The 14,720-nt window shown below is 37.9% G+C and overlaps 1 protein-coding gene across 2 annotated transcripts in view; it reads left to right on the forward strand.

Moving 5' to 3' along the window:
- The window catches only part of LOC132117494 (glucocorticoid receptor-like), a 96,220-nt gene that overhangs the window by 74,248 nt on the left and 7,252 nt on the right, over positions 1 to 14,720 (forward strand). The window contains exons 4-8 of one of the 2 annotated variants that reach the window (XM_059526817.1): positions 3,022 to 3,048; positions 6,651 to 6,767; positions 8,554 to 8,832; positions 11,193 to 11,337; positions 14,193 to 14,323. In XM_059526817.1, coding sequence (XP_059382800.1) covers positions 3,022 to 3,048; positions 6,651 to 6,767; positions 8,554 to 8,832; positions 11,193 to 11,337; positions 14,193 to 14,323 — 699 coding nt within the window. The remainder of the gene's footprint in view (positions 1 to 3,021; positions 3,049 to 6,650; positions 6,768 to 8,553; positions 8,833 to 11,192; positions 11,338 to 14,192; positions 14,324 to 14,720) is intronic. The other variant, XM_059526818.1, reaches the window with a different exon arrangement.

Below are 14,720 nucleotides of genomic sequence, written 5' to 3' on the forward strand. Positions count from 1 at the left end.
TCAAACACATCCTGCCCCGGCGGCCTGCTGCTGCCTCCACACTGCCTCCGGTGCAGCCACCCTCCACCTGCTGATCGCCAAGGGCACCCACTGTGGTCTCCTCCACTCCCGCTCGGCCACATCAGCAGCCTTCACCTCGGCCGCAGCGAGGAGAATGAAGCGTCAGGTTAAGCGGCGTTCCTGAGACGGGCGACATGGAGTTGGGGATGTCAGCTCATCAAGAGATGGTAGCAGGACCACTCCTTCCCCCGGAGGAGGGCCGAGGGAGAATCCTTTGTTCTCGAGACCGCTTCAGCACTGGCTTCAGGACCGAGTCCTGAGACGGGCATGGCAACAGGGCAGTAACCGTCACTCTGGTCTGCCCCAAGATCAGGGAGGACGAGCAACAGGTCCTCATGGTTGCACCTTTTTGGCCCGGCCGGACTTGGTTCCCTGAACTTGTACTCCTCACGACAGCCCCTCCTTGGCCAATTCCTCTGAGAAAAGACCTTCTTTCTCAGAGACGGGGTACCCTATGGCACCCACGTCCCGGTCTTTGGAACCTACATGTGTGGGTTCTGGATGGGTCACGGGAGGTTTAGGTACCTTGCTACCTCAGGTGGAAGCTACCATCACTTCAGCTAGAGCCTTGTCTACCAGACACGCCTATGCTTTGAAGTGGAACCTCTGTGTAACTTGGTGTTCTTCACATCGTGACGACCCCTGGAGATGCCAGATCGGGTCAGTGCTTTCCTTTCTTCAGGAAGGGTTGGAATGAAGGCTGTCTCCTTCCACTCTGAAGGTCTATGTGGCGGCCATTTCGGCTCACCATGATGCTGTTGATGGTAAGTCTCTTGGGAAGCATTATCTGGTCATCAGGTTCCTGAGAGGGGCCAGGAGGCTCAATCTGCCTCGCCCTCATCAAGTTCTCTCTTGGGACCTTGTAGTGGTTCTATCAGCATTGCAGAGGGCTCCCTTCGAACGCTTGCTCTCAATAGAGCTAAAGTTTTTATCATTGAAGACTGCGCTCCTGACGGCTTTGGCTCTGGTTAAGAGGGTCAGGGATCTGCAGTCATTTTCAGTTGACGAAGTGTGCCTGAAATTTGGGCTGGACTGTAATACCACCTCTTGGTTAATATGTTCCTTTGTAAGTCCTCCTATGAGCAGGCAGCCTGCTAGCATACGTCCAGCTAAAATATGCTACCCAGTGCATTCTGTGTCAGATATAGGCCCTCACTCGTGCTGGCCTCATGACAAGGTGCTATCACTCACACAGGTCACTGGAAGACAGCCATGTGGCGTTTTGTAAGGGACCCCATTCGTCAGTCTCTTTCTGATGTAACGTAGAACGTGACAGACTCAAAGGAAATGTCTAGGTTACATATGTAACCGTCGTTCTCTGAAAGAGGGGATGGAGACATTACGTCCCTTTGCCACATCGCTGTTCCACTGAATGGTCAGGTCACTGGGCTCGGCTCCTCAGCGAAGACTTGAATGCAAGTTGCTTGCGCTGCTCCTTATATACCCACACAGCGGGTGGAGCTCGTGATGCAAATCCCGCAGACCAAGGTACATTGTGTACCATTGGCTCGTTTTGTTACCACTCAAAGGTGATTGTCCTCTCAGGCGAGACCCCATTCATCAGTCTCTTTCTGACGTAACATCTCCGTTCCCTCCTTCAGGGAACGAGGGTTACATACGTAACCTAGACGTTTCATATTATACTCCCATTTGATTGTTTTAATCAAAGCAGTGCTTTATGGGATGCATAGTTAATTGCTTCATAAAAGCAGTAAAGTCTTGTCTTTTTTTCTTCAAATCAAAGTTTATGGTGATGTGATTCATTTTGGAGCTGATTGATTGTGATTCAGTCATTCAAGTCTTTTAACTTCAGATCAGTCTTTTAAATGAAGTTGAATACTTTAGAAGCAAGGCTGCTTAAAGTGGACTGCTGCACTTTAGAGTGCCAAGAAAATGTGTTAAATAACAATCCTGATTTAATAAAAATGTAGCTTTATGTTGGTATAGATTTGTAATAGTTAAAATGTCTGTGTCTATGTCAGAAGGAATTTTTTTTTTATTCATTATTTTTTTTGGAAATGAACCCTGAGGAATAAGGTATTCTTTAATTTAAGTTACATTAGTTATATGCTGATTATCAATAAGTAATTTGCATAATGATTTGCATTATCTCTATTTAAGATCTGTTTTATAAAAAATTAAATATAAAGGTACTGTAGTACAGTTTTTAAAGTTACTCAATAAAGTGACACCTAATCAAAAGTTGTCTTGTCTTTGTAAATCTTTTTAACCAACAAGAATTTTGGTTAATATTGGCTAAAACTGAAAAATCATTTGTGTTATATTTCTGATGTTAAACATCAGATATGATTTGTTGCATTGCACATTATTTTAGCGTTTAATGTGGAGAGACCTGTTGTGTGCCTGGTTGGGGCACTGTTTAAAGCTCAGAGTGAGGACTTTTAAAACGGCTCTTTTTGTGGTAAAGAACTTTGAATTTCAGGGAAAAATGTCTCCTTTATGCAAAAATAACAGATATGAATGTGTCTTCTATAGAGGATTTGGTCACACTTTAGTTTGGGGACCAGTTCTTACGATTAACTATCAACTACGAATTTGCCTCAGTAAATATCTAATTTGCTGTTCATTAATAGTTAGTAAGGTAGTTGTTAACTTCAGGTGTGTGGTTGAATTATGGAATCTATAATATGGTTATGCAAACTAAGGCATTAATGTATTCTTTGCAAGTACTAATAAACAGCCAATATGTTAGTGATATGCATGATAATGGGCAACTTGTTAATAGTTGAGAGTTTGCCCCTAAATTAAAGTGTTATCAAGGACTTTTTATATCTTAAAATTCAAAGTTGCAACCAAATGGATGAAATGAATAGCTTCTGCCAACCAGCTTCACATTTTGTGTCAGCATTAACTGAGCTGTGTTTTAGCACTTGAAACATTTATATCTGTTATTTTTGTTTTTCTTCCCTGACTTCTTCGGTTGCTCTGGCAATGGCGAAGGATGGAGAGCACGACAAAACACAGATGGTAAATAAATTCACCTTCAATAATGCTTTTGCTTGCAGTTCTATTCGCCCCACAATGCACTTGTGTTAAAATGCTTTTGTCTTTAGTAATAATTCACAGCAGTAACACAGATTCCATAAAGTTAAATTATAAAAGCAGGATCATAAATTATCAACTTATCATAACCACAATTATCACTGCTAAAATGTGAAATAATTGACAGGTCGATGTATTAGATTATAACAATAGCCTATAACTAACTCTGTCTTTTTCAGAGCGGTTTGTTTATTGATTTATTGATTTATTTATTACCATATAAACCCAATTGCAACAGCACTTGCCTCTGAATTAGTAAATATTTTGGTCACTTTAGTTTGGGGACCAATTCTCTAACTAACTAATCACTATGACTTTTGCGTCAATAAACTTCTAATTTGCTGCTTATTAATAGTAAGGTAGTTGTTAAATTTAGGTATGGGCTGGATTAAGAGATATTAAATATGGTCATGCAGAATAATTTCATATCCAGTGATATTGTCGACTTGATTGCACAGAAATTATTTAAGCTGAACTGAGCTGGATGATGACATCCCTGAATTCAATGATAAACTGCCTTTAACTGAAACATTTGTTTACTATTGTCATTTTGCATTATTGACACACTATTTTTCCTATTTAATAGTGTAAAGTACATTGGCACAATCTGTATTGTTAAAAGCACTATGTAAATAAAGGTGACTTTATAAGTACTATTAAACAGCCAATATGCTAGTAATATGCATACTAAAAACAACTTTCTCATTCATGTAATTATCTAATCAACCAATCACATGGCAGTTGCTTCAATGCATTTAGGGGTGTGGTCCTGGTCAAGACAATCTCCTGAACTCCAAACTGAATGTCAGAATGTGACAGAAAGGTGATTTAAGCAATTTTGAGCATGGCATGGTTGTTGGTGCCAGACGGGCCGGTCTGAGTATTTCACAATCTGCTCAGTTACTGGGATTTTCACACACAACCATTTCTAGGGTTTACAAAGAATGGTGTGAAAAGGGAAAAACATCCAGTATGCGGCAGTCCTGTGGGCGAAAATGCCTTTTGATGCCAGTTGATGCTAGAGGTCAGAGGAGAATGGGCCGACTGATTTAAGCTGATAGAAGAGCAAATTTGACTGAAATAACCACTCGTTACAGCCGAGGTATGCAGCAAAGCATTCGTGAAGCCACAACACGCACAACCTTGAGGCAGATGGGCTACAACAGCAGAAGACCCCACCGGGTACCACTCATCTCCACTACAAATAGAAAAAAGAGGCTACAATTTGCACGAGCTCACCAAAATTGGACAGTTGAAGACTGGATGTTGCCTGGTCTGATGAGTCTCGGTTTCTGTTGAGACATTCAGATGGTAGAGTCTGAATTTGGCGTAAACAGAATGAGAACATGGATCCATCATGCCTTGTTACCACTGTGCAGGCTGGTGGTGGTGGTGTAATGGTGTGGGGGATGTTTTCTTGGCACACTTTAGGCCCCTTAATGCCAATTGGGCATCGTTTAAATGCCACGGCCTACCTGAGCATTGTTTCTGACCATGTCCATCCCTTTATGACCACCATGTACCCATCCTCTGATGGCTACTTCCAGCAGGATAATGCACCATGTCACAAAGCTCGAATCATTTCAAATTGATTTCTTGAACATGACAATGAGTTCACTGTACTAAAATGGCCCCCACAGTCACCAGATCTCAACCCAATAGAGCATCTTTGGGATGTGGTGGAACTGGAGCTTCGTGCCCTGGATGTGCATCCCACAAATCTCCATCAACTGCAAGATGCTGTCCTATCAATATGGGCCAACATTTCTAAAGAATGCTTTCAGCACCTTGTTCAATCAATGCAAAGTAGAATTAAGGCAGTTCTGAAGGCGAAAGGGGGTCAAACACAGTATTAGTATGGTGTTCCTAATAATCCTTTAGGTGAGTGTATATGTAGGATATTTTGTCACTCAAAGTTGATTTCTTACCCTCTCCACAAGCATGTTAACTGCATTAATTATTAGTCACTACTAGTTTGCATTCTGATAATCATCATAGTTGCACTTTGCTTGATTTTGCTTGTGCCACAGTTAGTTCCTCTGAGTTGCTGTATGAATGCATTGGCATTGATGGGTTTTGATGATGTGTCTTTACCATGACTAATGGGAAGACACATGAGTCACAGTGTGTCAAGCCAGCTTAACATGTTTGAGCATGACGTTATTATATTATTCAAACCTCTAATGAAAAGAAATGGCTTGGAGTGCTGGTCTGCGGGATGAAGCTAAGGATAAATTGTCTTTTGAACTTTTCCTCGACTTTGCTTCAGCACAGAAAGATCAATTTAGGCAAATTGGCAGACAGAAATGGATTTCAAAGCTCTGTTTTTAAGGGATCCCGCTATTTTAGCGATTGAATGTAAGTAAAATAAACTCAGGTTAGTTGAGGTATAAACCAATTACAGTACACTGTCAAAGCAGCATCAGACAGGAAGTAACTGATTCACAGTATTCTCATATAAAGTATAAGATCACGCTGTTCTCACTGCAAGTAATTTTTCTGATATTGCAAGGTATATATCTGATATAGCCAGAGCAACAGATTAATTTAACCATAAATCTAAGAAATTATAGTGAGGTTTATGGTTGAAAAATGAAAATACATTTCATTGAAGATATATTATCTGAAATTTTCTTCAGCTTCTCTGTGTACATTTGATGTAAATGCAATTGTCATTGCCTGAATGCAGTTTCACATTATCAGTTTTTGTTTCTGGGAATATTAGTTGCGTTAGTAACAGAGTAAGTTTTTTTTATTATTATTATTATTGAATGAAATATAAAATAACAATTAGAGAAGATTCTGTATAGCTTTTTCTATTAGATGGTCAAACAAAAACCTGGCAGTGTTTTTGGTTACTGAAAAACAGAACAAAGAAAATCTGCTTTTAGCTGCACTGAATACTGTATTTGGCTATCGGATGCAAAATAAACAATTCTGCAAGATGGGTCTCTACAGATTGTTGGACATAAAACATAAACACACACACACACATATATATATATATATATATATTATAAAACATCTACTTTCAAGTAAACCAATGATGAAACATGATGAGTCAGTGTCGCTTACTTCATCTCTTAAACTGAAAACAAAAAATCACTAGTTTTATCAGTGAATTATTAAAATGTTAATGCAGCTTCCTTACTCTTTTTCCCTGACACATTCATAATCATGTGTGCCGTGACAAGCTTTATGTGTGCGCTTAAGCACTCATTAGGCAATGTAGGCAATTAAAGGTGCATTATTGTGATTTAATTGATTTATTAATAACCCTTTAATTAGTCGACTAATACTTCTAATTAACGACTACTTGTCGACCAGAAAAATCTTTAATCGAGGGCAGCCCTACAGTTTAATAACACAGTTGTATTTGTATTCAGTCGTCACTTTACCGCTGTAATTGCATCTCTGTCTGCGTTTTTGGGGCTGTGATGCTGTATCCCAAGACGTGCTTATTGTAAGTTTGAATCCTTTAAAATGTTTGACCATGAAGCTGTAAGTAATACCTGTATTTCTTCCAGGGCAGCACAACTATCTCTGCGCAGGAAGGAACGATTGCACCATTGACAAGATAAGAAGGAAAAACTGCCCGGCATGCCGCTTTCGCAAGTGTCTTCAGGCCGGCATGAACTTGGAAGGTGAGGATGCTCTGATAGATTGACAAGTGGTTTGCTTGAGTGCTTTATGTGACCTTTATATGCCACTGCACAGGGTCACAAACCAGTGAGCAATTAAGAATGACAATCGAGAGGAATTAGACCTTTTCAAAAATAATATTAATATATCTTACCATCATTTCCTTCCACTTTTTTTTGTTCCCATTAGATTCAAATTGAATAGCGTTGAAGGAAAGAACCATTCACACAAACCAAACCAAATGTCATTAAATAATTTATAGTTTTGTAATTGATCATAACCGGGTTCCAGTATTTTTTTTATGAATGTGGATTACTGGTCCTTCAAATCACTTTGCTTTTTCCTTGTGCTGTATGAATATTTAAGCTGCAAACTACATCTGGGGATCTAACAGAGAGGCTTTTAGTTGCCATAGAAACATTTATGGCAGAAAATGTAAAAAGTGGGACAGAATGACATTGGGTTTGATGGTAAGCTCTCAATCAGCAGAACAGCTGAGTGATTTTACGAGAGAAAACCTTCAAGAGGCATTCACACATCAGAACTCATGACGTACATGTCTCTGTAAGCTCCATTTGTACGGTATCTGGGCTGAAATTCAAAGGATTCATACAAGAAAGGACACTGGAATATTCCTTTATTTTTGAGCAGGAATATACCTTCTACACGGCATGCTCAAATTTCTGCCTGAAGATCATTTGACAGTCATAATCATATTGAGGGCTTAATAGCCCTACTTAGTACTTGAATTCATTGTAAATGACTAGACAGCAGTTCTTATCATATGGACTTTACTTCAGGTGAGATCATTGCCTTTAATATCCACCTGTTTCCTGAGTAACCAAAGAGAGGTGCCATGATGGATTCTAACTTCCGTTTGGGTGCTCTCATGTTCCAATCTTCATAGAAATCCATGTTAAAACAGGGTAAAAAAGATAGACTGAATTGACACTTTTCCAATTTGACTAAATATAAAAATGCGTGTTGTGTTAAAGGGATACTCCTCCCCAAAATGAAAATTTTGACATTAATCACTTACCCCCTTGTCGTTTCAAACATGTAAAAGCTTTATTCGTCTTCAGAACATAATTTTCGATATTTTGGATGAAAACCAGCTTGTGACTGTCCCATAGAGTGCCAAGTAAATTACACTGTCAAGGTGCAGAAAATTATCAAAAGCATCGTTGGAATATCCCATCTGCCATCAGTGGCTCAACCTTAATGTTATGAAGTGACAAGTATACTTTTTGTATGTAAATAAAACAAAAATAACAACTTCATTCAACTATTCGTCTCCTCTGCGTCTCTCCACATCACCCTAGCACCATTTTGGAGAAAATGAGCTGACACAGGCTGCGTATGCTTTTTGTTTTCTTCACATACAAAAAGTATTCTCGTCCCTTCATAATGTTACGGTTGAACCACTGATGGCAGATGGACTATTCTGACAATGCTTTTGATACTTTTCTGCACCTTGACAGTGTAATTTACTTGGCACTCTATTAAATTAAATTTTCATTTTGGGTTGGAGCATTTCTTTAAGCTGTGCTGTTGTTGGCTGCCAGAGTAAAGTTTTACGTAACATATCAGCAAATCTATCCATGTCCCGCACTGGATGCATTGGTTGCAGCACTTAAGTTAACATACCGTGTGAAATAATAAAATAAAATGTGTTTGTATCATTTTGTGGACAAAATATGAGGATTAATTAATGCCTTGTTTTCAACATTTAGATGTAATGACTATTCATTGAATTATAAATAATCAAATTTCTCCCCTTCATCTTAGCTCGGAAAAAGAAGAAACTGATGCGATTACAGGGTCATTCATCCTCAAGTGAGCAGGCCCCGGCTCTGCCTGATGAGCGCATGTGTTCGCTGGTGCCCAAAGCCATGCCCCAGCTGGTGCCCACCATGCTGTCCCTGCTCAAAGCCATTGAGCCTGAGATCATTTACGCGGGTTACGACAGCACCATCCCAGACACCTCCACCCGCCTCATGACGACACTTAACCGTCTGGGAGGCCGCCAGGTTGTTTCTGCCGTCAAGTGGGCCAAAGCTCTTCCTGGTGAGTCCTCAATATTAGCTGATATACAGTTAATCATTGCACAACCTTTTGTTTTGTTTTTAATCATTATTTTCAAGTTTATTCCTTTAACACTGCGTCCTAAACGGCTGGAACAATATACAAACTATATGACAATAGATAATCTCAGGTGATCATATGCTTTATTCAAAGTTAAATGTGAGTCAGTCTAATGTGAGTTGGAATATCATTTTGTGTGACCTTATAGCCATACTGAAAGCAGCAATAGATTGTTTACCTCAGATCTTGAAAATAATTTAAAGATATATGTTAAAACTGTGAACTCAATGTGAACCAACAAGTGTATTCCATAACAAAGATGGTCAGTCACTCAGTATGTACATTTCTTAATGTTTAAAAGGTTTATTATATATGAATTAGATCATAAACTTGTCCATTTTGTTGCAAGTGCAGTGCACTTCCAGAAAGAGCCTGGCCACACACGTTTTAGATTGACTGTGATATTTGATTGAATCTGTCTATATATACAGTAGAGACCAAAAGTTTGGACACACCTTCTCATTCAAAGAGTTTTCTTTATTTTCATGACTATGAAAATTGTAGATTCACACTGAAGGCATCAAAACTATGAATTAACACATGTGGAACTATATATGGAATTATATACATAACAAAAAAGTGTGAAACAACTAAATATGTCATATTGTAGGTTCTTCAAAGTAGCCACCTTTTGCTTTGATTACTGCTTTGCACACTCTTGGCTTTCTCTTGATGAGCTTCAAGAGGTAGTCACCTGAAATGGTCTTCCAACAGTCTTGAAGGAGTTCCCCGAGAGATGCTTAGCACTTGTTGGCCCTTTTGCCTTCTGTCTGCGGTCCAGCTCACCCCTAAACCATCTCGATTGGGTTCAGATCCGGTGACTGTGGAGGACAGGTCATCTGGCGCAGCACCCCATCACTCTCCTTCTTGCTCAAATAGCCCTTGATGCCTCCAGTGTGACTCTACAATTTTCATAGTCATGAAAATAAAGAAAACTCTTTGAATGAGAAGGTGTGTCCAAACTTTTGGTCTGTACTGTATATTATTCATTCTTATTTACTCATTTTAGAGGTTTACATTTGGAAAAGCTGTGCTTCCTGCATAAACCTGCCCCTGTTGGTTGGCAGTAGCTTGCTTGCCCTTCACAGTTACCTTGTTAAATTTCTTAATTCAAGTTATATATATATATTGTTATTTGTGTTATTTGAGTTATTTATGATAAGTGAAGTTTACTGTTAAGTGTACTGATGTCAGACTCATTTCAAATAATAAAGTGTATTGTTAAATTGTTAAATACCCTGCCTCCACTACATAGGCCTGTGTTTGTCACATCATTATGAGTGTTTGTTCACCACATTTGAGTTATCATTGCAAAAAAAAGTGTTTATGTATATATATTCTGCTTATGTAAGCTATATACTGTATTCTATATACAGTACCAGTCAAAAGTTTGGACATGTGAATGGGAAGTCTGTCCAAACTTTTGTCTATACTGTACTATAATATAGCCTACACATAAAGAATATCGGCCAGTATATCGATATCGGTCTTTTTTTACTCCCTAATATCGGTATTGCCATCGCAAACGTAGTTTGGGCTGTAATCATTACAAAGATAAAAGGTGTCTATCAGGATTATTTTACAGTATGCAAACATATCTTCATAATACTTGTGGAAGAGGATTACGTAAGAGCCACATGCTTGAGCAAACTCATTTAAAAAGACAACATTATACTGTAGCCATTTTAGCTTTCTGTAGCATTCTGACAACAAGTAATTACTTTCAGAGATTTGAGTTGAGATTTGCCATTTGGCAGATTTGGCATATGAAAGAAAGAAAAAGAGAGTGTTCACTAACTTTTGACTGTGATGCATGTATCTGATCCTAGTGATTAATTAATTAATTCAATTTAATCTGACATTTTATGTAACCGTGGTTTCATGAATGATTTACACAAATTTGTTCTGCTCCAGTTTTATGAGCAAAGCTCGGTGTCTCTGGAGGGTTTTGAAATCAGGAAAGATGATTATACATGAGCCAAAGAGTTGGTTTTGATTTTAGTGACATCAAAATCAGAACAGAGATGTCATTATAAAGCTGCATCAGAGGGTTTTTAAGCAACAGCAATCATATATTATTATCTTACTGGCTGAAACTGAATCTCAAAATCCAACTGTAATTAAAACCATTTTACATTTTGAAGCAAAGCCCAAAATTATGGTTCTTTAGTGATTCTTTGCATTGCTTTGTTTTAGCAAAAATTGTTCTTCATATTTTGAACTACGTTGCTTTTGTAAGACTCTTAAGATGGTGTTTAAGTGTTAATGTCTGTCACATTAAGGCTTCAGAAACCTGCACCTGGATGACCAGATGACGCTCCTGCAGTGCTCCTGGCTCTTCCTCATGTCCTTCGGCTTGGGCTGGAGATCCTACCAACAGTGTAACGGAGGCATGCTGTGTTTCGCTCCAGACCTTGTCATCAATGAGTGAGTCTACGTTTACTAACCACACATGGAATGTATTGGCTTTCGGTGACCGATTATGTGGTTTTTAAGCTGTCTAGTCATAGGAAAATGTCACGTAAACTAAAGGAAGTCAAATGAGCATTAATTCAAAACCCAAAGTGTTAATGTTCATTTACATGTAGTGTGATAACATTATAAAATGTTTAAATGCATTTTAGATGCAAAAAAGGCTTTATGTTTAAGGCTGAAAACCCTAAGATATTTAATATAAGTGAATGCATTATATTGAATATTATATAGGCATTATATATAACATCTAAATTTATATTTATAATAATTATATATTTCATTTAATATTATTATATTTCAGTTCAATATTCAGTATTTATATTATATTTATTATAATATTTTTATATAATATTGAACGTAAGTGAATTTACAATTTGCATGACTAAAATAGCATCTAAGTTCCAACAACTTTTAAAATAGTGTATAATATTTACAAATATATCTTACAGCTGTGTATTGTAAAAGCAATTCAATTACGCATGCATCGTTCAGTGGAATATTGTCAGTCTATTACAAATGAATCCGCGTTGCTCTTGTAAATAGCTTAGGAATACCAAACGATGGACACAATGCATTTTCACCATTTCTGAAGAAAATGTTGCGGCTTATCTGCCGTCTCATGAATTACAGAAGACGTTTTGTATTATTTGGTATAGAGCTGAAACAACGAATCGATTTAATCGATAAAAATCGATTATTAAAATAGTTGTCAACTAATTTAGTCATCGATTCGTTGCTAAATAACTTTTATTTGCCGTAAGCGGCTCATTTCGTGCATATTTCAAATCTGCGGTGACCAAAGTGTGGCAGTAATGAGCCACCGGAGGTTTTACTCAGCCAGTACAGCAGGAGAAGTAGCGAATAGCCAATAGCTGGCCTCGTTTTATGTCACGTGCTTCCCGAACAGCGTCTCTGCAGCATTTAGCGGGATGTGGGAGACTGGGAGTACTTTACTTTGAGCCTTCAAAAAAGAAGAGTAACCTGTAAACTCTGCACTACTGAACTGTTTAAGGGGACGTTCACATATCGCGTCTTTTGCGCGCTCAAGTTTGTTATTTCCAACACCGCACCGCATCGAGTTAAAAACATCTCAACTTTTCAAAATGCTGCAAGCGCATCGCGGGTCATGTGACAAGAACTAACCAATCAGCTTCATCCTTTCCCGTAACAATGTTAAAAGCTCAGTCAAGATGAAAGGAACAGCTGATCATAGTTGTATATGGATTTCCATTTTGAAATAAATTTAGTAGCAGAGCTACTGCAAGCGATTTTTTGAGCTGCAAATCCATTTATCCTTTGCTGAAATTTCCGCGTCTTCAAGGAGAGAGCACGTCATGGTTGCTTAGCAAAGGCAGACGCCTCAGGGGCGCTTCTGCACGAGCGCTTTGGAAAGGAGGAGAAAGCGGCGGGCCTAGCGTTTTCCACGCGTTTTCCACGCGTTTTTAGGCACGATATGTGAACGGCCCCTAAGACTTTTATTTGTGCAGATTCTCCAGTACAATGTTGTTTGCAAATGTTTAGTCGTAAAAGCTGATAACATTGCTTTTTAACAGTTAACATTTAAAGCTTTACAAACATGTTCTGTGATCAGTTTGTCGCTTACCAGTTCAAAATTCAGTCATGCAGCCTAATTATGACTGAATGAGAGAGGTAAATGTTTAAAGATATTTGAAATGCACTTTTTTTTCTAAGTATTCACTGCTCTTTTTCACACAGCAGGTTTTTTGTGTGTGACTGTCCAATTTTTTTTTTCTGGACAACCTTCTGATGGATTTTACTTTAAATTGTGAGTTCCATTCAGGTTTCATGCCACTGGCACTTTATTCGAAGGATTGTTTACAATTTCACAGCAAAAGCTATAAAGCTGTTTCCCAGTAAATAATAAAATACAATGCACTGCAATTTTATTCTGTTTTATCCTTATTCTTCGTGAAAATATGTTCTGAAAGATTCCTTAATAAGCTTCGTTCGGGATGTTAAACTACTTTAGGATCTCCAAGGACTGCCATGGTGAAAACATTATTTTAAATCTTGTGAAATTTGCTAGAGTATGGGTCAGTGTTCTGATTGCAGAAGAGTTCGACAAAGGATTACTAACACAATAAAACAACTCCAGGTATATTTTTGATTAGGATATGACAGTGCAAAATGGTTAAAATCTCTTAAAAATCTATGCTGAAGGATAAAGACCATTTATTAATAATTTACTTGGGGAAAAAATGGAAAAAACTAAAATATAAGTACATAAACCGATTAATCGATTAATCGTAAAAATAATCGACAGATTAATCGATTATCAAAATAATCGTTAGCTGCAGCCCTAATTTGGTATTATGTATTACATGCAGTGTTATGTGAGAAATGACCACTTCTGGATGATTGAACAATTAATGTACAGCTAGGAAATGTGAATACTACATAATTTAGTTTTGCAAACTACAACCACATACTATTTTCTTTCAATATATCATCCATCATCAATAAATGTTAAACTAAAATGTAAAATGTTGCATGGCAAAGTGCCATTATACATTTAAATTTCTAATTTTAATTCAATAGGTTGCTATAATTAATTGTGTTGCACATTTGCTTGAGCAAATCATATAAAAAACTTTTTTTCATCGTCAATAAATTCAGTTAAAACTGGATAATTTTGTGGGCATGTTGCTGTAAGTCCAAGTCAGCAATAACTTTGTCAGATGTTAAAAGTTTCTTCTGTTGGCCATGATATATGTTCTCTCTCTCTCTCTCTCTCTGGTGCTGTGAAATGCTTGCAGAATAAGAATGTTTATGTGTGTGTGTTAAAGGGAGAGGATGAAACTACCCTACATGAGTGACCAGTGTAACCAGATGCTGAAGATCGCCAATGAGCTGGTCAAGCTGCAGGTGTCCTACGACGAGTATCTCTGCATGAAAGTGCTCCTGCTCCTCAGCACAGGTATCAGCAGTCAGCACAATTCATAAGCATGTTGCATACAGGAAGTGTACACGTACAGTGACATCAAAAAGCATGTTTTTTAAAAGACGACATCACAAACAATTCACCAATTGAAAACAATAAATAAAAATAATGGTGACACTTTATGTTAAGGACCAACTCTCACTATTAACTAGTAGCTTATTAGCATGCATATTGGCTTTTTATTAGTATAAGTACTAATGCAAAAAGCACACATTAATGCCTTATTCTGCATGACCATATTTTGGATTTCTAAATCCAAGCCCATACTTAAACTAGCATACTGTTAATAAGCAGCAAATTAGGAGTTTATTGAGGCATAAAGTGTAGGTAATAGTGAGAATTTGAACTTTAAAATAAAGTGTGACCAAATAAT

Source organism: Carassius carassius, chromosome 36 (assembly GCF_963082965.1).
Source record: "Carassius carassius chromosome 36, fCarCar2.1, whole genome shotgun sequence".
Lineage (NCBI taxonomy): Eukaryota > Metazoa > Chordata > Actinopteri > Cypriniformes > Cyprinidae > Carassius > Carassius carassius.